At 35.7% G+C, this 23,968-nt stretch overlaps 1 protein-coding gene across 3 annotated transcripts; it reads left to right on the top strand.

Moving 5' to 3' along the window:
• The first annotated feature begins 981 nt into the window (after positions 1 to 981).
• On the top strand, positions 982 to 23,504 carry ampd2a (adenosine monophosphate deaminase 2a). Of its 3 annotated transcripts, none has more exons than XM_051103727.1 (18): positions 982 to 1,377; positions 7,291 to 7,421; positions 8,347 to 8,477; positions 9,524 to 9,592; positions 9,674 to 9,785; positions 11,313 to 11,499; positions 11,579 to 11,720; positions 14,115 to 14,204; positions 14,289 to 14,418; positions 14,530 to 14,724; positions 14,803 to 14,934; positions 17,517 to 17,680; positions 17,779 to 17,905; positions 18,183 to 18,346; positions 18,440 to 18,560; positions 21,485 to 21,658; positions 21,741 to 21,851; positions 21,953 to 23,504. In XM_051103727.1, exons 1-18 carry the CDS (start codon positions 1,371 to 1,373, stop codon positions 22,166 to 22,168), a joined length of 2,403 nt encoding a protein of 800 aa, XP_050959684.1. In that variant the 5' UTR covers positions 982 to 1,370; the 3' UTR covers positions 22,169 to 23,504. The 3 variants fall into 3 exon arrangements, with proteins under 3 accessions (XP_050959684.1, XP_050959682.1, XP_050959685.1); XM_051103725.1 differs by lacking the exon at positions 982 to 1,377 and adding an exon at positions 3,539 to 3,666; XM_051103728.1 differs by lacking the exon at positions 982 to 1,377 and adding an exon at positions 6,233 to 6,332.
• Positions 23,505 to 23,968: the final 464 nt, after the last annotated feature.

Raw genomic sequence — 23,968 nt, 5'->3', positions numbered from 1 at the left:
GTAAATGTAATTGTTCATTTGGAGAAATTGGCATTTGATTAACTGAGAGATTTCATGTTAAGAAAATTTTATGTTTAATTTAAATTTAAATTTATTTTTTGTTCTCAGCCGTTTGATTGTAGACTTTGGTATTTTGGCAGATATGAGCAAAATAGCTACTTTGAAACTCTATTTGAAGCACATGTGAAATTATCTTACAGTCTTTTCATCTGCAGAGAGATGTGTAGTGGCCTGGATCAATGTTTTCTGAAAGAAAAGAAGCGATATGGTGGATTTACACAACAGTTCTCACAGTTCACTACGTATATAACTGTAAATGTTAACAAAACACACTCAAAAGAAGATAATTTGAGAAATTAGTTAAAGGCCTATTTTTAACCGTCAGTTACCGTTTGAAACTCAAGATGGCGCCAGTCGCCCATTCAGACTCATAACACAGAACTATTTGCCTGCCATACCTCTGAGCTTCAAGCAATACCGGCCGTTTTTTGCTCACCTACGTAGCTGTGATTATGATTTTAATTAATTAGAAAAAAACTTGAATTAACATTACATGAATTAACAAACAACACACACACAAAAAATCACATCAAACGTAAAAATGACTACACAAAACCAACACGGAACCATCAGGAAGAGCAATAAACATGACAGAACAGCTAACCCTAAAAATAAAAGACAAAACCTTTAAAACACCTTGAATCTATGTATTATATTTAATGTGCTAAACGTTCATTGTGTAAATGTGTCACTAAATTTGTCAGGAAACTGCTATACAACATATATAAATTAACATAAAACGTGTACAAACTATATATGCCCCGGTTTGTGTGTGTATTGATGGTTTGGTTGGAAATGTTGAATTAAAATCATGGACAATAACAATGAAGCACTTCACTGAACAGCGTCTCCTGCTGGTTCTGAACAGAATTGAACCAACTCTATACACCATCTACTTTCACTCTTAAACACTTCTCTGATTCACTTATACACGTTATTTATCGATTTATTCATTTAAATGCTCTGAGTTACCTGTACACCAGCGATAGTAGGTTGTAATCTAATCACGGTCGATTTAATTCGCGTTCTGATCGGTCTCGCGTGTAAATGTGCCGCGGTCCCTTTAAGCGTGACTCCATTTTTCGGCGAAATTTTATCAAAGTTCCTGAAAAACTTGAACGGTCCGCATTTACTCCGAGTTTATTAACAAGCTAAAGACTCCCGAATCTGGATAACGGAAGAACTTAAGCAGTTATTCGGCTGATATTAAACAGTGAAGCTACCTACCATTAGACTATTATTGTTATTAATTATCATCATCTTTTCATCAGCAGCAGAGTGTGGATCAAACCGGATCAGAATCTACAGACATGACGAGTGAGTACAGAACAACGAAATTGTCTATAACATCATACAGCACTGTATAACAGTTAGTTTTGCATAACTACACACATACATGCATATAATACTTATAATACCACACATAAAGCAGTGATGCAATCATACACAAAACGTTACAGAGTAATCTTCACTGGGTTCTTTTCACTAATGCTGTTTACTCAAGTTTATATGCAAATCTGCAATTGATGTTTTTATTGTTTGGCACTTTTGCATGACTGGATTCTCGTTAATAATTCATTCAATACCAGTTTTTTGACTTGGTGTTCGATCATATCAGAGCAGAGGAGCTGAACTGAACTGTTTTCCGATCAAGTGAATGTTTAACCAGGTCAAAGTACTCAGTTTAATAAAGTTTAAAGTCCGCTTGAACAGTAGATCTGATTATCGCTTCCTCTTTAACGGAACTCTCGTTATCAGCGGTTTGACGTACTTATTGCGTATATAGGTCAGTGTTGACTGTGTCAGAATATGTGCTGAACGTAATGCATACTACATTATGTCTGCATACTACAAAAGTACCAAAGTAGGCATATGTTATGAAAAAAAATGGCGCTTTTTTAATATTTTCTCTCAGTTTTACTGAATAATGAGTCAATAAATATGTTTACATTTACTGACCACATTGCATTGTGGGATACATTATCTCCCACAGAACATTTTGTCATATTACAGAGAGATCATTTGAGCAATTCATTTTAATTATTTATTTTTTGCTTCTTCTTTTAAAATATTTTAAATTTATATTTATCTTTAATGCACTTTTCCTTTTTAATTTTTAGTTTTGCTTTAAAAAAAAGTTTTATATATATATATATATATATATATATATATATATATATATATATATATATATATATATAATTTTTTATTATTTATTTTATTTTAAATGCATTTATTTTTGCATGTATTTTTTCATTTTTACATGTAGATCATTTATTTATATGTAATTTTATTTTTAAAGCCTAATTCATTTCATTTATTTTTCTTTGCATCTTTGCATATTTTTTTTTTTTTTTTTTTTTTTTTTGCTTTTAAACCAAATTCATTTTAGAAACCACACATTCGCTGAGCACATTACATTGTGGGACACATTATCCCTCACAGCACTTTCCTTGAAAATTACAAGTAAACCATTCGTGCAATTAATTAAATTAATTTTTTTATGCACTTTATTTCCTTTTAGACTGAGCACAGCACAGGTCACTTTATAAAACTCTACAGACCGCAGAAAAAGTATGCTAGCATTGCTATTCAAAACATATTTAATCTTTTTGTCAGTTTGATCAAATAACGAGTCAAGAAATGCGATTAAATAATCAGTTAATATCTTAAGCACACTGCATTCTGCGATACATTATCCTCACATTTTGACAAAATTACCGCGATAATTATGCAATTCATTTACTTAGACTATTTTTGCTTGTTTTTCTTCGTCTTTTTTTATTAAATATTTTAATTGATATTTGTTTTTAATGCACTTTTCTGTAATTTTTAGTTCAGCTTTTTAAATGGAAAAAAACACCACTTCTATTCATTTTATTTATTGTAATTTATAATGTCTTTTTTTTATTATTTTTAATCCACATTTTCATTTTTGCATCTTTTAATTTTACAAGCAATTTTTTTTAATTGCTTTTAAACTGGACAAAATGCATAATTCATTTTTGTACCTCCTACATACTGTAGAAACAGTTATGCAAGCATGCCATCAGTTAATATCTTAATGCACATTTTTTAAAATTCTACAAGTAGATCATTCATTCATTTTTTTAATGTTCTGTTTATTTTATATATTTTTTGTCTGAGTATTTTTTAATTTATTTTTAAATTGCTTTCAAACTGAACAAAACACACTTCATTTTTGAACCCCCTACATACTGCACAAACAGTATGCTATCATGCCATTCAAAACACACACTCTCTCAGTGATGTCATTCTTGCTGCATGGTTGCCGCAGCAACAGATCAAAATGAGGCTGAGCATGTTGAGGGGGAATCCTAAGCCCCTCCCCCCTGCTGAGGTATGAAGGGAGTGGCTCCGCCTCCACTACTGCGCTAAGAGATCCCCAAGCCCCGCCCCCTGTGCATATCTTCCTGCTCTGATAAGAGAGTCTCCTAGCGCTCGTCCCATCTCTCTCTCTCTCCATCCATCCCGTGTGCAGACAGACGGTCGGCAGCATGTCGGACTCCAGCCCGGCTCCGGCGCAGAGCAAAAGCAAAACTAAACCCTGCAAGAGAGGCAGTTTGCACAGCCGGACCAGCCCGGGTGAGTCCCGCCGCAGCGGGGAGACAGACAGGCCGGGAGATAGATGGGGTGGGGTGTGACAGGGGACCATATCTTCAGAGCAGTTCAGGCCGGTTTGGAGTTTGTTTTCTTTTTAACAGATTTTTTTACTCTGCAAAATGGATGCAATATTAAAAAAAAAATTTTATTAAATATATTATTATTTTTTAATAAATTTAAAAAAATGAATTAAATTAATATTAAATAATTTAAATGCATTTACCCATCAAAGCTGCACTGGTCAAACGCACGTGACGTGAATTAGAAATGGCCAGCATTTCTGTCTGATCTCAGAACAGAAAGACCAACTTTTCATCATATTCCAGTCAGTTTCGTTTGTTTTGTCCAGAGCGCATCAATATATTAATGATAAGTGCGGAGTGCAGGAATGTGGGATTCTGGGAAAGTGTTCGTCCAGGCGAGTGACGTAAGAGCTCATGAATTACACAGGAGCTTGTGCTTCCTGCAACACAAAACACATGTAAACGGACACACGCTTGTAACTTGGGCCCATCATACCCAGGATTGAACCTGCAACCTTCTGGTTTCTCTGAGAGAGACGAGGACACAACGATTACAAGAAAATTCAGTTATTAGCACAACAACGTACAAGTCTAATATAAGTCTTAGTGAATGATTGCACAAAAAAGTAGAGATAATTTCAATAGTAATAAAAAAACTAATGAATTACAGTGTAAACTAATGAATACAAGCAATATTTTGATCAAAAACAAATTTTAGATAACTTTAGATAAAACTGCATGAAGACTACTACTACTAAAATAAAACTAAATTTTAAACTAAATAAAACTAAACTAAAATAGAATAATAAAAACAAATCTAAATATAATATAAATAATAAAATAAAAATGCAAATTATGTTTTTATTGTTTTAGCCTAAGTCGGACACACAAAACACACACAAAAAAAAATTATATATAATTTAATTAAAATAAGCGTGGAAACTAATGAACAGAAAACAAGTGAGAATCACAATATTTTAAGCTTAACATTTTTGACACTTCAAAATAAAGATAAAAAATATATGTTTAATAAATCTATATCACAAAACAACCTTAAATTTAATTTTACTATTACTAAAAATTCTAAACACATAATCAAATCAAGATAATCAAATAATAATAAATAAAACAGTATAATATAAAAACACCACAAATAATAAAATAAATATAACAATAATAATAAAATATATATTAAATCGAAAGACTATTTATATAAGTAGAATTAAAACTTGGAAAAACAAATTGGAAACGCATGTTGTGTTTCCATGTTTTATGGAGACATTCCACAGGCGTAATGGTTTTTATACTGTACAAACCGTATTTCTGTCGCTCTACACCTACCTATACCTACCTGTTTCCTCATGGGGACCTAATAAATGCCCTCACAAGGTCGAAATGTACTGGTATTACTATCCTTGTGGAGACATTTGGTCCCCATAACATGATAAATACCAGGTACACTCACACACACACACAGTTATATTGTTATATAATCCTAATTGGCCTGTACTGGACCTGTACTACAATATTTATTATTATTACATAAATCATTGTGCATTTTTGTGGTAGAGCTCCATCTGCTGGATGCATGTGTGTATGTGTGTGTTGTGGCCTGAATCAGGCTGAATGCTCTGAGTTTAAAGTACAGTTAATCACAGAGATCAGTTCATATTACATACACACACCCATGTAATTATGACACCTACAAATGAGTCTTCTGCTGCCTTTACGTCTCTGAAACACACACACAGATGAGTGCAGACCTTTCATTAGTGGCACAATGTGTGTGCTCAGTTTCTAAATATGAACCCGGGTGTGTATGAGTCTAAACCTCAGTCTAGACACTGGGTTACAGACAATAACACAAGTTCTGTCTGTGTGTGTGTTTTATTTTACTTTCACAGCTTATTCTGCTCAAAAACCACATGTGTACACAGTAAAAGACTGAAATAGAACAGCCAATCACAGTCATTCAGGGGCAGGGCTTATCTGAAACAATAATATGTCAGTTTGTGATTAGTTATACAGAAAATAGAAAAGTACACACAATTGGCTTAAAAGTGTAAAAGAACTATGTAGTTTAGTTTGCAGATGATATTTGTGAAATAAATCCTTGTAATGCAAGTCTGTTAACTCGGCAGCCATTTGAAAAGATCAAAACAGTGAAAATAATTATAGACATGCATCACAACGATATCGATTGGCTCGTTCGGCTGAGAGGCGGGGCCACAGCAGCCATATTGAGTGCATAATCTGGTCATGTGACTACAATGTAGCATGCTGCTTGTGCACAAGTACACATAGTACACACTACAGAGTATGTACTGCATAGTACGCTAGTGCTGCATTGGGATGCAGCCACACACACACACAGAGGTGTGTTCATGCTGGTTTTCCCAAGATTCCATTGGAAACGCAGTGGAGTTTAAACACACAGTGGTGTGTCCCTCCACCAAACCCCCCCGTCTCCATCTGCAGCATGGTATGAGCCAAATGCATGTGAACCCGAGCGTCCCGACACACACTGAGAGAGAGAATCACTGCAGTCAGAGACACACGCACATAGAGCTGCACAGGAAGTGCTTGTTATCCTGAGCATCCCAGCAGAGATCAGACTACACACAGGTACCGCACACATTACACACTACACAGTTACTATAAACACGTCCCATCAGCTTTGCATGCGGCTCTCTGTGTTCATGTGTGTGACAGATTTATTTGCACTGAACTGAGGTGTTTTAAATGGAATGCTGTGGAATGTGTCACATGATCACCTTAAAGTCACATGATGACAGTCAAACTCTCCAGTGTTCTAAAACTCTCTTTCTCTCTAGATATACAAACTCTAAGTCTTCTAATGAAGATATTTCAATCTTCGCACATTTCTGTGTATAGTATACAGAGAAACTAAAAATTGATAGGAAATGAATAAAGTGAAGTTTGAATCACCATGTATTTCTTGTGCAGAGTACAAAAGATGTTTGAAGAATGTTGTTTGGACATTGTTTTTGACTTGTTTTTTACAGACAAAACCCCCAGATGTCTTTACCCGTTTCTAGTGCACTACTGAGTGCACTGAAGTGTGTGTGCGAAGCGTTTGTTAGTGACACTGATGAATGAGTGTCATCTGCACATGAGTGCTGGGCTTTAATAATGAGAATCAGACTCTACAGCTTGTACTGTATGTGATGGTTTTCGCACTGAACGACAGAAAAACAGTCAGATATTGGTCAATTTCTTGTGTTAAATAAAGTAGACACTAAAGCATTGCTAGGGTGTTGTTCCTGGTTGTTATGCGATTTCTGGGGTGCTCTAGATGATTGCTAGAGTGTTACTAGGTTACTAGGACATTGTGGATGGTTGCTATGCATTTTTTTCCTTCCTGTCTAGTATGAATTGTCTTAGTGATCCTCTGGGCCTCTGGACTCAAATCTCTCCTAGAGTGTGTGAAGTTTTTCTTTTTATCGTCCAGCAGGTGAAAATCATGAGTGAACACACAATGATGAGCACCAATACAAGTGACTGACTCTAGCAGCACTATTATTAGCATCTCTAATAACCGTCCATGTGTATGTCTGTGCAGATCTGTGTGGCTCTGCTGACGCGAGGCCTTTGATGTCCCAGCGCTCTCTGCCCGGCACACCGGTCACCCACAAACACCTGCCCATCGACCTGCGCACATCCATGGACGGCAAATACAAGGAGATCGCAGAGGTATGTATAGTTGTAACGCATGCATGTGTGTCTGCGTGTCTGTAACAGATGTGTGTTTGTAACATGCATGTAGATTGTAGTGCTTGTCTGCATCTTTGTAATGTGTGTTTGTACCATTTAATGCATTTCTGAGTGTCTGTAACGTGTCTGTCTGTAACACGTGTTTGAAAAGCATGTTTGTAATGTACATCTGTAATGTGGGTTTGTAACATTTAACACGTTTCTGAGTGTCTGTAATGTGTGTTTGTAATGCACGTCGGCGTGTTTGTAATATGAATCTGCATGTTTGTAATGTGTTTGAGTGTAACGTAACTGTAATGCACGTCTCCGTGTTTGTAACGCACATGTATTTGTAATGTGTTTTTGTATGTCTGTAACGCTTGTGTGTTTGTAACTTTTCTGTGTTTGAAACACGTGTAATACGTTTGTGTGTTTGTAACATTTCTGTGTGTTTGTAAATTGCATGTTTATAATGCGTGCGTTTAACACGTTGCTGAGTGTTTGTAACGCATGTTTGAGTGTCTGTAACGTGTGTGTTTGAAATGCATGTTTCTGTGTGTTTGTAGCATGTTTGTAACACATTTCTGTGTGTTTGTAACACGTGTGTAATGCATTTGTGTGTCTGTAACGCATGTCTGTTTGTAACGTAACATGTTTGTGTTTGTAACGTGTTTGTTTGTAACACGTGTGTTTTAAATGCATGTTTGTGTGTGTGAAACGATTCTGTTAGTAACATGCTTTTTACGCATTTCTGAGTGTTTGTACCGCGTCTGTTTGTAACGGGTGTTTGTGTTTATAATGTGTGTGTTTGAAACACGCTTCTGTGTGTTTGTAACACACGTTTAATGCATGTTTCTGAGTGTCTGTAACACACATTTGTGTTTGTAACACGTGTTTCTGTGTGTTTGTAACACGTGCGTTGTAGGAGCTGCTGGCGAGGAGTCTGACAGACAGCGACATGCGTTGCGCTCCGTACGAGTTTCCTGAAGAAAGTCCCATTGAACAGCTGGAAGAGAAACGTCACCGTCTGGAGCGACAGATCAGTCAGGACATCAAGTACAACACACACACACACACACACAGCCTAACCATGTATAATGCAACTAATTTTTGTGTACTAAAAGCCAATCAGAATCTCAGCCAATCATTATATATTTATTAGATGTTTAATGTGTATTATGTGAAGTCAGTTGTTTCATTGTGAAATGCTATTTTTGTAATATGTTGTTTTGTTTGTATTATAATAAATACATTATATATTTAAAATATTAAATAAAATATATTAAAAATATAAATTAAATATCAAATACAAAAACGAATAGGGGAATATTACTATTTTATGATATTAATTTTATATATGATAATATTATTTACAATAAGCTATTTTTAATTTATCAAAATAAACTTTAAAGTTTATTCTAAAGAATTTAAGTAAAATTAACTTCACTGCAACATTCACTGTGTTCCTAAAGATCTATGACCAAATTAGATTAATTCAAACTAATAACTCAAGAGTTTTAGACTGATTTGTGAGTCCATAAAAAGAAACCGTTCAGAAGTTATTCATGTGTAAATCAGTGTACAGCACTTTCTTTGGTATGTCAGATTCTTTAGTATTTTTTTAGTATATTTTAGATCTTTTAGATTTATTAGAGTCCTCTGTTCAGGCAAAACTATGTCTTGAGAACTGTTAAAGTTTCTAAAAAGTCAATATTTTGGCACAGAGTGAATTCTAATGGCTTCGCACCTGCTCAGGCGTTTTGTTTGTGATCTGTGTGAATTCTTTGCTTTGAACACACTGACCCAAAACACCCAACAAACACCGTAGAGGTTCATAATCACACACAGACACAACAGGCCACGGTTTGGCCGCGTTTCAGCTGTTGGTGTGGGTGTGTTTGGGTTTGTGTCTCTTACAGATGCTTAAACACACACTCTTTGTGCTCGGGTGGAGAGTTTCAGATTCCCTCTGCTGCATTTTAAATGAAAGTGCTTTAGAAAAATCAATCCGAGTGATTTATACTCTCTCCTCTCGTGTGTGTGTGTGTGTGTGTGTGTGTGTTACTCGCTCAAATCTGCCGCTTCGCCTCACTTCCTTTAAGGCTTGAGCCCGAGATTCTGCTGCGAGCGAAACAAGACTTCATGAAAATTGACAGCGCAGCAGACCTGGAGTGAGTCACTGCCGTCCGTCCATCCGTCTCTTGTCTGTCTGCGTACGTCTGTGTCTCTCATCTCATGTGTCTGGTCTGCAGGTGTCTGAAGGACAGTCATGTGGATGTGGTGGACCACCATCATATGGAGCGAGAGATGCTGGTGGAGAGAGAATATCAGCGCGTATCCATCTCGGGCGAGGAGAAGTGTGGGGTAAGAACTAGAGAAATGAGCTTTAGTTAGTTTGTGTGAAAAAATGAAAATAAAACTGAGAAATAACTTTTACAGCACTTATTAATATGGGTTATGTATCCTTATATATGTACTAATACATTTTAACAAGTACAAATTAACATTGATTAGCATTTTTACAGTACTTTTCACAATATAAATACAGAAAAGCAACCTAGTGAATGAAAAAATGTGACATTTTAACTTGTTCCAACAAAATTGCTAGGTGTGAATCTTCCATTCGAATTTAAGCAAGTAGAATTTTAAAAGAAATTGAAGAAAAATGTAATCATCACTTAAGAAATCTGTGAATCAAGTAAAAAAAATCAATAAAAAAAATTAACTAATTAAAAAAAAAAATCAACACAAAATCAGTTATTAAAATGTGAATAAATATTTGATAAATCATATACTTGATAAAATGTTTTTTTTTTTTTTTTTTTTTTTTTTTTTTAGTTATAGCTAAAGTATAAACATTGGATGAAAAACTAAAACAGCAATTAAAATTATAGCTAAAATATAGCTAATATAGAAATTACTAATAACACTAATTACTGATAACAGATCTGTTTTTTCTTAGTTGTTCCTCTTAGTTTTTTTTAAGTTCTGTAAGTTGTTTAAAAATATTCTTAACAGTACATTTTTAAGTTCTATAAGGTTGCGTTCCTTAAATATTATAGTATTGTTTTTAGTATCCAAGTTTTTCTCTAAGTTCTTCAAGTTTTGTTCTTAAATTAAGTTAAATTGTTTTTCTAAGTGTTGTTCTTTTTAAACAAAGCTTAATATTAAGTTTTCTTTGTTTTTCCTCTGAATTTCTAAATTTTGTTCTTTAAAAATTTGTTATTGTTAAGTTTTCTCTAAGTTTTGTTCTTTATTAAAGTTCAACTTTTCTGTAAATTCTTTAAATGTTTCTAGTATCACTTTTTTCTCTAACTTCTCTAAAACGTTTTTTTTTTTTTTTTTAAATCTTAATATTAAGTTATCTTTAAGCTTTCCAAGTTTTGTTCTTTAAAAATGTATTACTGTTAAGTTTTCTCTAAGTTTTTCCTCCAATTCTCTGTTCTGTTCTTTAAAAATTCTTAATATTCAGTTTTCCTCCAAGTTCTCAGTTTTGTTGTTTAAAAATGTGTATGTCTAAATTTGTATGTTTTCTTCTTTAATAAATTTTTAAGACTAAGCTAAGCTTTTATCTAATTTTTTAAATATTAAAAAAAAAAATTCTAAGCTTTGTTCTTTTTTTTTGTTTTTTTGTTTAATAATAATATTATTTTTATTTATAATAATATTAGTGTTTATAATGTGCTGATATTACTAAAGTTTTCTCTAAGTTCCTAAAGTTTTGTTTTTAAAAAATTCTTAAGTTTTTTTTTTTTGTTTGTTTTGTTTTGTTTTGTTCTCAAAAAAGAATGTTTAGATATTTTCACTGGAAAACTGGACAAATATACCGCTTCATTAATGTTCACTGATTACAGATCAGTCCACTGATTCTTATAACGTTTGTGCATTTAGGTGCCATTCACGGATCTGGTGGACGCAGCAAAGTGTGTTGTGAAGGCCTTGTTCATCAGAGAGAAGTACATGGCTCTGTCTCTGCAGACCTTCTGTAAAACCACAGCACGATCCTTGCAGGAGCTCAACCAGAGACCGCTGGATGTCAACGTGTACGAGGACCTTAACGACAGTCCCGTCGACTCAAGTGTGTGTGAGCACCTCGACACACATACAGAACCCAACACAAACCAGTGTTGATGTGTGTTTATGTTTGTCTCTATTAGACATGTCCGTTCACCCGCCGGTGTCAGAAACGCATCCGTACGATGGGCAGGACATGAAGAACCTGCCGCCGGACACTGGGTACAGCTGCAAGATGGTGGACGGAGTGTTTCACGTCTACCATGCACAAAACCCCATGGACAAGTGAGTTTCGGGAACAAACCATCTGCAAATGTCGTCTGAATTAGCTAAATTTAGCTAAACCTCCTTTTGGGGATGTCCTTGAAAGGAAAAATGGATCATGAAGACACATGAGAGTTTCAAACCCTAATCTACATTAGCAAAAATACACTGCAAAAAAAAAAAAAAAAAAAAAAAAAACATGGTTTAAAAACCATTTTCACTCAGAAAATGCTAGGAAATCTCTCACTAATTAAAAAAAAATATGACCCTGGACTACAAAACCAGTAGCACGGGTATATTTGTAACAATAGCCAACAATCTAAATTATTGATTTTTTTTAATGCCAAAAATCAATAGGATATTAACTAAAGATCACGTTCCATGAAGACATTTTGTAAATTTCCTACCGTAAATATATCAAAACTTAATTTTTGATTAGTAATATGCATTGCTAAGAACTTAATTTTGGACAACTTTAAAGGTGATTTTCTCAATATTTAGATTTTTTTGCACCCTCAGATTCCATATTTTTAAATAGTTGCATCTTGGCCAAATATTGTCCTAACCTAACAAACCATACATCCATGAAAAGCTTATTTACTCAGCTTTGTAATGTGTGATGTATAAATCTCAATTTAAAAAAAAAAAAATAGCCCTTATGACTGGTTTTGTGGTCCAGTGTCACAGATGGCAAGTAACACAATAAAAAAAAAAAAAAACACCCTGATATTTGCGTTTTTTCTTGTAAAACATACTCTATTAATCTCGAATTTCTTTACAACTTAAAAAGATCAAAAATATTTTTACATTGTAGAAACTAACAAGTAACAAAAATGAAAATTAAGTTAAATCTAAAAATAAAATATAGTCAAATAGCCATTCTAAATAATATTATCATATTATATATTTTATTTAGAAATATACCTATTAAATATGTATTTTAGTATGTTCTAATAAGAATAAACTAAATTTCACTACACACAATGGGATGTCAGTTAGGATGCCAAATTTCAATACAAATTTTAACAAAAGTGTAACTATTAAAAACACTTATACAACATTTAGAGTTTTTATAGTTAACTAAAACTAAAACCATTGAAAAATATTTGTATTACTTAATAAATAAACATTATCTAAAATTAAATAATTTTTAAAAATTAAACTTTTTAATTTAGCTAATTTGTAGCTATAGCAAAGTTCTACATTTAAGAAAAAACAAAACAAACAAATAAATAAATAGGCATGTTAAAAGAAACAAAACAAAACTTAAAACCAACAAAAATACACAACAAAAAACTTACTAAACTTAAACTAAAGTTTAAAGGGGTCATCGGATGCCCATTTCCCACAAGTTGATATGATTCTTTAGGGTCTTAATGAAAAATCTATAATATACTTTGGTTAAAAATTCTCAACGGTTGTGTAAAACAACACCCTTTTTACCTTGTCAAAATCAGCTCTGAAAAAATTATCCTGTTCTGGTCGAGATTGCTTTAAATGTTAATGAGCTCTGCTCGCCCCGCCCCTCTCTTCTCTCTGTGGAGCGACGAGCCTGTTTACTTTAGCCACATTTAACCGCGTTTAACCGCTAAACTTGCTAACTAGCACATTATCGGGAAAGGTGATTGCAGAGATTCATAAAAAAAAAACCTTATACTCACTTCTGCTGTAAGTGAAGCTGGATCATGAATGATTTGTGCGAACATAGACGGATATATGTAGATCGGGAGGCGCATTCCCTTCACAAACAAACGTAATCCACTGCATCTTCAGCGGCTCAGATGTCGGGAGTAAATGATGACCACTATGTTCATTATTACATACAGCAACACAACACCTCAGTCGCTCAATCGGAGATATTCTTGTCTAACTTACATCCCTGCTCCAGCATCGAAACAATGGAGGTCTGACTGTTACAGCTGATCTGAGATAAGACGCTCATGTCAGTCAACTATCATGGGAGCGTCCTCTGTCAGTGTGACGCATCTAAGAATGGCTCAATTTTAAAAAGGGAATATTATTTTCACAGATTAATTAAAAACCACTGCATGGATTTTTATCATTATAGGGTAGATTTGTACATACACTGCCAACACACATTAATGTTCAAACAACATGAAAAAGTGAACTTAGCGTCTGATGACCCCTTTAAGTTTAAAAACTTACTAAACCTAATTTAAGGTTTAACTTAAACTGTTTACTAAAGCTTAAACTAAAATTAAAATGCATACAGATACTATAAAAACAAAAACTAATTAAAAATATTATACTAAATTAATGATACTAACACAGAGTAGAATCAAAATAAAGAAATTCAAAGAATTCAATACCAATTAATCAATACCATTTTCATTTTAAGTTTTAGCTTAGTCTTAAGCAGCTTCAAAATGACGTCTGTGTTAAAATGATCCACAGGAGCACCGAAGTGGACCTGCCGTATCCAGACCTGCAGGAATACATCGCCGACATGAACGTGATGATGGCACTTATCATTAATGGCCCTGTGTGAGTGACTACTTTCCCAGCATGCACTGGGCTTAGCATACACATGCATGTTTTACCATGTCTGATGTGTCCGTTTCTCTACAGGAAGTCATTCTGTTACCGGCGGCTGCAGTATCTGAGCTCCAAGTTTCAGATGCATGTCCTGCTGAATGAGATGAAGGAGCTCGCCGCACAAAAGAAGGTGCCGCACAGAGACTTCTACAACATACGCAAGGTGACGCATCGCAACAACACTATTTATTAATTTACAACTACAAACAAAGAAGTAAACGAACAACATTTACAGAATGAATTAGCATGAATTATGGTAAACTGTCTCTGTCAGGTGGACACGCACATCCACGCGTCGTCATGCATGAACCAGAAGCACCTGCTGCGCTTCATCAAGAGCGCAATGAAGAAATACCCGAACGAAATCGTGCACATAGAGGGCGGCCGTGGGCAGACGCTGATGGAGGTGTTCGAGAACATGAACCTGACAGCGTATGATCTGAGCGTGGACACACTGGACATGCACGCGGTGAGACTCACACACACATGCTAACACACCACAGCATCATCGCCGCCAGTCACATGACACCTGTCGCTTCCTCCGCAGGACAGGAACACCTTCCACCGCTTCGACAAATTCAACTCCAAATACAACCCCATCGGAGAGTCCATCCTCAGAGAGATTTTCATCAAAACTGACAACCACATCCATGGGAAATACTTCGGACACATCGTCAAGGTACAGCGGACCATAATGCAGCAAAGTGCAAATACCATCATATTTACAATTACTGGAATATGAAGGCGTTATATGCGTTTATAAAATATTTTTGTAAATATTATAAACATTTAAAATGAAGTGAAATATTAATTAATATATGTGCATATAACCACTGTTGATATTGATTCATCATCACTGATATTACCTCAGAAGTTAACATATAAGGTAGCAGTTGAATGATAAAGTTTACCCTCATTGTTCTGCTGTTTTGTGTTCATTTGCTTGTTCCATTTGCTCTTTTTACACTGACTATCACTCTATATAGACTAATACAATCAGATACAAGCATTTCTCAAATATTTCTTACAATATATTCTGATAAATGTAAGATTCACTTCAATGGTATGAGATGACTGGATGCTTTCAACTGATTTCGTATTGAACTGAAGTGGTCAAACTATTTCAAATATAGTGAATTAAGCTACAAACTCCATCATAATGCACAGTGTTTCCATCTAAGCATGTATTTTGAGCTGCAGCTCGTCAAATTAATGGAGTGTTTCACAAGTTAGCGGTAAAGCGGTTACCTCACCTCAATATGTTCGTAGATTCCGTGTTGGATGTTGTCTTCGGTACGGGAATGTTGATATTTTGTAAGCTATCTTTCGCTTATTTCAGTTAATGTCATAAAACTAGCGAGCTAAGCAAGCAGTAGTACTGGCAGCGTCGTGTAAACATGGCTGAAGACGCTAAAAGCGGAAAAACAGACAAACGAATCATTTAAGTGAGTCATTTATGCTGGAACCGATCCGATTGATTCAAACTCGTGACTTCGATCACTCAGTTAAAGCGATTCACTAGCACAAAACAGATCAAAATAGACATTCATTTTCGAATTTCGACATGGCTTGTAATGGTTTTAAAAAGCCCGTAAAATGATGGATGAAACTGAGCTCCGAATCAGTTACACACTAATTGCGTCGCAAAATGATTCACTGTTTCGAAGCGCTTCAGTCGGATTCGCGAATTATTTGATTCAGACCGGGACTTAAGATAGAATAATGCGAGTCATTTTAGGTCTTCGGAGCGGGTTCGCGAATCGTTTGATCGGAAACTCGCATATTACGAATCATTTTTTTCGAATCGGGAAATCGGAGCGCGAATCCCGAATTATTTGATTTAGATCGGATCTTCGGAGCGGGTTCGCGAATCGGAACCTCGCATATTGCGAATCATTTTTTTTTCGGATCGGGAAATCGGAGTGCAAATTGCGAATCATTTATTTTAGATCGGATCTTCGGAGCGGGTTCGCGAATCATTTGATCTGAACCTCGCATATTGTGATTTTTTTTTTTTTTTTAATCGGGAAATCGGAGCGAGAATCGCGAATCATTTGATTTAGATCGGATCTTCGGAGCGGATTCACGAATCATTTCACAAATTGAATGATTCGCGATCCGTGCTCTGAGTCGTGATGTGAAATGATTCGCGAATCATTTGATTTAGCTCGGGGTTTTAAATCGGTAACGCGAGTCATTTGATTTAGATCTTCGGAGAGGGTTCGCGAATCATTTGATCGGAACATCGCATAATGCGAATCGTTTTCTTCAGGTAAGGATTACAAAACGCGAATTGCGAATTATTTGTTTTAGATCGGGATATCAGATGGCTTGCATCCCAATGTGCACATACTGTCCATCCTAAATTCTATGTGATAGTAGTAATTTTCAATACTATTTAGGGCAGGGTGGATAGTATGCACATTGGGACGCAGGGATGGTTTCATTTGATTTAGATCAGTACTTAAAATAGCGAACTCGAATCATTTGATTTAGATCGGGATTTCAGAGTGGGTTCGTGAATCATTTTGCGAATTGAATGATTCGCGATCCGTGGTCCGAGTCCTGGTCTGATATGGTTCGCGAATCATTTGCTTCATATCAGGACTTCGGTGCGGGTTCACGAATCATTTGATTTAGATCAGAACTTCATGAATCGTGGGTGGGTTCCCGAATCTTTTAATTCAAATCTGGATCAACACGAAACTGTTTTCTGGTTTTATTTTATTTTATTAAACTGTAAAACAACAACAAACATCAAACCATTAAGGAAGAACAGTTATTAAAACAAAACAAACAACTAAAAAGTATACGAAAATACAAATCCTTTAAGAAAATTAACCATGGTTTTACTATAGCAAATTTTGTATAACCACGGTTTTACTACAAATACCATGGTTAAACTATGGTTAGTGTAGCAAATCCATGATTAATTTGTGATTATCATAGTTTAATTATATAGTAAACTGTTATTTTTTAAATGGTTAATTTTCCTTTGTTGATATGTCCCGACGAATGCCAAAATCAAACCTATGCCCTTGCTAAAATGTAAATTTAACATTAATATTAAAAGATGATATTAATAATATGAGTGTACAGCATTGTAATATTAATGTACAGAATATTACAATAAACTAAGAATGATAATTTATTGAAAATGTCTTAATTAAAGCAAATATTTACTTTAGTCTCATTACTTTATGCATTATCTTTGTCTGTCCTACTTCAAACTATGCTTTGGTGTGTTTCCTGTGTGCGTAGGAAGTGATGTCAGACCTGGAGGAGAGTAAGTATCAGAATGCTGAGCTGCGTCTGTCTGTTTACGGACGATCCATGGACGAGTGGGACAAACTGGCGCAGTGGGCTGTTTCTCACTCAGTCTACTCTGATAATGTCCGCTGGCTCGTCCAGATCCCACGACTCTTGTGAGGAGACACACACACACACACACAACTCTTATATTCAATATTCAAGCAGGTGTCAGTGAGTTTGAGAAAGTGTGTTGTGTCGTGTTTGTCCACAGTGATGTTTACCGCACTAAAAAGCAGCTGAGTAACTTCCAGCAGATGCTGGAGAACATCTTCCTGCCGCTGTTTGAGGTCACCATCAATCCCAACAGCCACCCGCAACTACACCTCTTCCTGGAACATGTGAGTCACGTAAACATTAGTTAAGTTAAATAAAACATATATTAAAAATGTAATTAACTTTTAGAATTAAAATCACAAAAAATAATATAAAATGACACAGAGACTTCTAGGAACAAGTGCATTTCCCATTGAAACAGGAAGCAGTCAGTGTTATTTTAGAGAGTGTCTGATTGGACAGAAATCTAGGCAGTGCAGGATGATGTCATCAATACCTAGTTTTTTTGACCTGAGGAGAAATATTAAGTATAAGCCACAAATTGTTGGTTATTATGTTAAGGTGGTGGGATTCGACAGCGTGGATGACGAGTCCAAACCAGAGCATCACGTCTTCAACATGGACAGTCCGTCTCCGGCACGCTGGAGTGACGACGACAACCCGCCGTACTCCTACTACCTGTACTACATGTATGCCAACATGACTGTCCTCAACCACCTGCGCAGGTAATTAATAATAATTCATTACACACAAGCCACACTATGTGATCGAATTGCTTCATGAAGGTCTCTGAATCACCTGTCTGTCTGTGTGAGCAGGAGGCGGAGCTTCCACACATTTGTGCTGCGACCTCACTGCGGGGAGGCGGGGCCTATCCATCACCTGGTGTCTGGATTCATGCTGTCAGAAAATATCTCACACGGCCTGCTGCTCAGAAAGGTATGCAGATGCTAGGAAGGGAATCAAAAGGATAGAACTGCTTCAAAAGAGTCATTTGTTCAAGAATCTGACTATACTGATTGTGCGGTATGTGTTTGACTCACTAAAACGAACCAGTTCAGAAGAGTCATTTGTTCAGGAATTGGACTATACTGATTGTGCGGTATGTGTTTGAGTCACTAAAACGAACCAGTTCAGAAGAGTCATTTGTTCAGGAATTAGACTATACTGATTGTGCGGTATGTGTTTGTGTCATTAAAATGAACCAGTACAGAAGAGACATTTGTTCAGGAATTGGACTATACTGATTGTGCGGTATGTGTTTGAGTCACTAAAGTGAACTGGTTCAAAAGAGTCATTTGTTAAGGAATTGGACTATACTGATTGTGCGGTATGTGTTTGTGTCATTAAAATGAACCAGTACAGAAGAGACATTTGTTCAGGAATTGGACTATACTGATTGTGCGGTATGTGTTTGTGTCATTAAAATGAACCAGTACAGAAGAGACATTTGTTCAGGAATTGGACTATAAGAGTTGTGAGATATGTGTTTGAGTCACTAAAATGAACCAGTTCAGAAGAAACATTTGTGTTGGAATCAGACTATAGTGGTTGTACAGTATGTGTTTGAGTCACTAAAAAGAACCAGTTCTTGAAGAGTCATTTGTTCAGGAATTGCACTCTACTGGTTGTGCGGTATGTGTTTGAGTCACTAAAATGAACCAATTCAGAAGAATCATTTGTTCAGGAATTGGACTATAAGAGTTGTGCGGCATGTGTTTGAGTCACTGAAATGAACCGGTTCAGAAGAGTCATTCGTTCAGGAATCGGACTATAATGATTCTGCGGTATGTGTTTGACTCACTAAAACGAACCAGTTCAGAAGAGTCATTTGTTCAGGAATTGGACTATACTGATTGTGCGGTATGTGTTTGAGTCACTAAAGTGAACTGGTTCAAAAGAGTCATTTGTTAAGGAATTGGACTATACTGATTGTGCGGTATGTGTTTGTGTCATTAAAATGAACCAGTACAGAAGAGACATTTGTTCAGGAATTGGACTATAAGAGTTGTGCGGCATGTGTTTGAGTCACTGAAATGAACCGGTTCAGAAGAGTCATTCGTTCAGGAATTGGACTATAAGAGTTGTGAGATATGTGTTTGAGTCACTAAAATGAACCAATTCAGAAGAAACATTTGTGTTGGAATCAGACTGTAGTGGTTGTACAGTATGTGTTTGAGTCACTAAAAAGAACCAGTTCTTGAAGAGTCATTTGTTCAGGAATTGCACTCTACTGGTTGTGCGGTATGTGTTTGAGTCACTAAAATGAACCAATTCAGAAGAATCATTCGTTCAGGAATTGGACTATAAGAGTTGTGCGGCATGTGTTTGAGTCACTGAAATGAACCGGTTCAGAAGAGTCATTCGTTCAGGAATCGGACTATAATGATTCTGCGGTATGTGTTTGACTCACTAAAACGAACCAGTTCAGAAGAGTCATTTGTTCAGGAATTGGACTATACTGATTGTGCGGTATGTGTTTGAGTCACTAAAGTGAACTGGTTCAAAAGAGTCATTTGTTAAGGAATTGGACTATACTGATTGTGCGGTATGTGTTTGTGTCATTAAAATGAACCAGTACAGAAGAGACATTTGTTCAGGAATTGGACTATAAGAGTTGTGCGGCATGTGTTTGAGTCACTGAAATGAACCAGTTCAGAAGAGTCATTCGTTCAGGAATCGGACTATAATGATTGTGCAGTATGTGTTTGAGTCATTAAAATGAACCAATTCAGAAGAGACATTTGTTCAGGAATTGGACTATAAGAGTTGTGAGGTATGTGTTTGAGTCAATAAAATGAACCAGTTCAGAAGAATTATTTGTGTTGGAATCGGACTATAGCGGTTGTGCAGTATGTGTTTTAGTCAATGAAATAAACCAGTTCAGAAGAGTCATTTGTTCAGGAATCAGACTATACTGGTTGTGCGGTATGTGTTTGAGTCACTAAATTTAACTGGTTCAAAAGAGTCATTTGTTAAGGAATTGGACTATACTGATTGTACAGTGTGTGTTTGAGTCATTAAAATGAACCAATTCAGAGGAGTCATTTGTTCAGGAATCGAACTATAAGAGTTGTGCGGTATGTGTTTGAGTTACTAAAATGAACCAGTTCAGAAGAGTCATTTGTTCAGGAATCGAACTCTACTGGTTGTGTGGTATGTTTTTGAGTCTTTAAAATAAACCAGTTCAGAAGAGTTATTTGTTTAGGAATTGGACTGCATGGTTTCTTTTTAGTGAATCAAACACATACAGAGCAACCGACGTAGTCCCATGACTAAATGAATGACTCTGATCGATTAAAAAGATTGTGTTCATAAGAGTTATTTGGTATCAAATTTCACTAAGAGTGATGATTTCATTTATAGATTCAGTTCAAATGAATCATTTGTTCAGGAATCAAAGTATGCTGGTTGCATCATTTGATTCCAGTGCTTTTAAAAGAACAGTAATTAGTTGTTTTGAGCTAAAACAGAGCAAAAATGTAGTCTGATTCCTTAATGAATCAACCTTATGAAGTGGTTCTTCATAGTGAATCAAACACATACAGCACAACCAGTGTTGGTTCACATGACCTTGTTTTTATTCAATAAAACATTTCAGTTCAAAAGAGTCATTAGTTTAGAAATTGGCTTTTACTAGTGAATCAAATTTGTTTTTGATTCACTAAATAGAACCATTTGGTCACAAACTGAACTACATTAGTCACTCTGTATGTGTTTGATTCACTAAAAAGAGCCGCTTCATAAGAGTCATTCATTCAGGAACGGATTCTTGTTTTCTACACTTAATAAACACACAGAACTGAATTTGCAAACAGAAGTGTAGGTCAGGTGAGGTCTGATTGTGTACCTGTGTGTCGTAGGCTCCGGTCCTGCAGTATCTGTACTATCTGGCTCAGGTGGGCATCGCCATGTCTCCGCTCAGCAACAACAGTCTGTTTCTGAGTTACCATCGCAACCCTCTGCCCGAGTATCTGTCCCGCGGCCTGATGGTGTCACTGTCCACCGACGACCCGCTGCAGTTCCACTTCACTAAGGTAAACGGTGAAGGTGCAAGACGCTCCCAACTGATGATTTGTGTCGTGTTTGTGTATATAAATGTGTGTGTATGTATTTCAGGAGCCTCTGATGGAGGAGTACAGCATCGCTGCTCAGGTGTGGAAACTCAGCTCATGTGACATGTGTGAACTCGCCAGAAACAGTGTGCTAATGAGCGGCTTCTCACACAGGGTAACACACAGAATAAAACAGAAATGATTCTATATTAAACAAAACAATTCACTCAGTAATTATTGACTTACACAATTCCCTTTTTCCTTCTCACGTCTCAGGCTAAGAGTCATTGGCTGGGTCCCGATTACACTAGAGAGGGTCCCGTCAGTAACGACATCCGGCGCACAAACGTCCCAGACATCCGTGTGGCGTATCGATATGAGACTATGTGCGAGGAGCTGCACCTGATCACACAGGCCGTCCGAACGCAGGAGTTGGACAGCATCGAGGAGGAGGACGGGCTGTCATTCACATCCAGCCAATCAGCACGCTAGAGACGAGCCCTAACCCCGCCCACACTCCACCTGTCCTATCAGGAGGCTGTAGACGAGCTCTGACCCCACCCACAATCCGCCTGTCCAATCAGGATGCTGTAGCAGAGCCCTGACCCCACCCACAATCAGCCTGTCCAATCAAGTTGCTGTAGACGGGTCCTGACCCCACCCGCACCACACCCGTCCAATCAGCACGCTAGAGACGGACCAAAGCCACATTCCTGTCATTTCACTGCATGTTTAGAGCTATGCATCGCTATTGTACGACGTTATACCTCCGTCATGACGTCACGTTCCCGCACGTGCCTTTTATTTTAGAGACTTTTATTTTGAAGGTTACATTTGAGGTGTCTGTGATTATAACTGTAGTGCTACCTATGATAATACATAATATTTAATTATTTGCTTAAGTCTAAAAGCTGAAATAATTTAAGTGTTGTTTAATTAAATACAATATTAAAAACAAGTAGAATTTCTTATTATTATGATAGTTATATTGGAATATATTTTAAATATTATAGAAAATTAACAACATATACGCACAATAATATTAATATAATTAAACTGTATTATTATGTTAATATTTTGTTTTTAAAATTAATGTTAAAAACAATATAATTATACTAACATTATTATACATTAATATGTATAATAATTACATTGAAAAAAATAATACTAATTATACATATTAATATATGTATAATATTATTAACAATTATATTTTGCTTTTAACTTTTTGATAATACGCACTTTTATATTATTATTATCCCCCCGTTTTACTTAAACTTGACTTTTATTTTGAAGGTTTAATTTGTGATAACTCACTGTGAACAGGTCTTTCAGTCTCTTGTTCTATTGTCCATTAAATTGTCTCATAATTTTGAAGGATTTACGTTTTCTGATGGCCGAACTGTTCACAAGTGAACGTCCTGCAGGAGGCGCTGTTGAGCCAAAAGCTATTTTTTTCCCCCCAACCCTAAACTTCCTCAACTCACTGAACCTTCCATTTCTGTGCTGTTTACAAGGTAGTTTACCTACACAAGAAGTATTTTACATTCATCCTTCACATTGTTTTTTTCCGTTTTCCGATCGAGCATGTATTTGGTAGTTTGAGTTGAATGTTAAACTGACTGTTAACCGCCACAGTATTATGACACTCAACTAATAAATCACAATGAACGTGACTCAGAAAAAGCATGATTTATAGAAATTAGCACATTAATCCAGAGCAAAGCATGACGCACAACACGCTAGAAAGCAAATGATTATGAATAATAGTATGAAATATATCTATTTTTTGGGAGAATGATGTTTTGTTGATTTCAATAAAGCATGTGTGTTTAATCTCAAATGGAGTTGTGTGTATCTTTGTATCGAAAAACACCAAAACAGTGATTGTATACAAGTCGAGATTGTCAAAACCAGCTAATTTTGATCCAGAAAGATACACATTTTTAAAATATGTATGGTTTATAGTAACAGAATGAAACTTTGCAAATGTTTTAATACCCTCAAAATAATAATTATAATAATTTTCTAAGAGACATGAAAATGTAAAATATTCGGCTCATTTTTGACCTGGCTACGTATGGAACACCATTAGTGTCAAAAACACTTTCTGTAAAATTATCTATAAAGTTGTATTAGTGTAAAAACACTGAATTGGGTTTATATATATAAATATATATACACATATACAGGTATATAAAAAAAAAAAAAAAATAAAAAAAAAAATAATAATCACAAACCATTGCAGCATATGTATGCAAGTAAAATGAATTTATTTTGTTTTGTTAGAAA

Source organism: Labeo rohita, unplaced genomic scaffold, assembly GCF_022985175.1.
Source record: "Labeo rohita strain BAU-BD-2019 unplaced genomic scaffold, IGBB_LRoh.1.0 scaffold_54, whole genome shotgun sequence".
NCBI lineage: Eukaryota > Metazoa > Chordata > Actinopteri > Cypriniformes > Cyprinidae > Labeo > Labeo rohita.
The sequence above is the reverse complement of the archived record's forward strand: the minus strand, read 5'-3'. Positions and strand labels throughout refer to the sequence as shown.

Bases quoted from the DNA above. Each gene is read 5' to 3' on its own strand.
- ampd2a (XM_051103725.1), top strand. From the start codon at position 3,579: ATGTCGGACTCCAGCCCGGCTCCGGCGCAGAGCAAAAGCAAAACTAAA. The intron at 7,422-8,346 runs GTATGTATAGTT...CGTGCGTTGTAG, and splicing joins AATACAAGGAGATCGCAGAG to GAGCTGCTGGCGAGGAGTCT. The intron at 14,419-14,529 runs GTGACGCATCGC...TGTCTCTGTCAG, and splicing joins ACTTCTACAACATACGCAAG to GTGGACACGCACATCCACGC.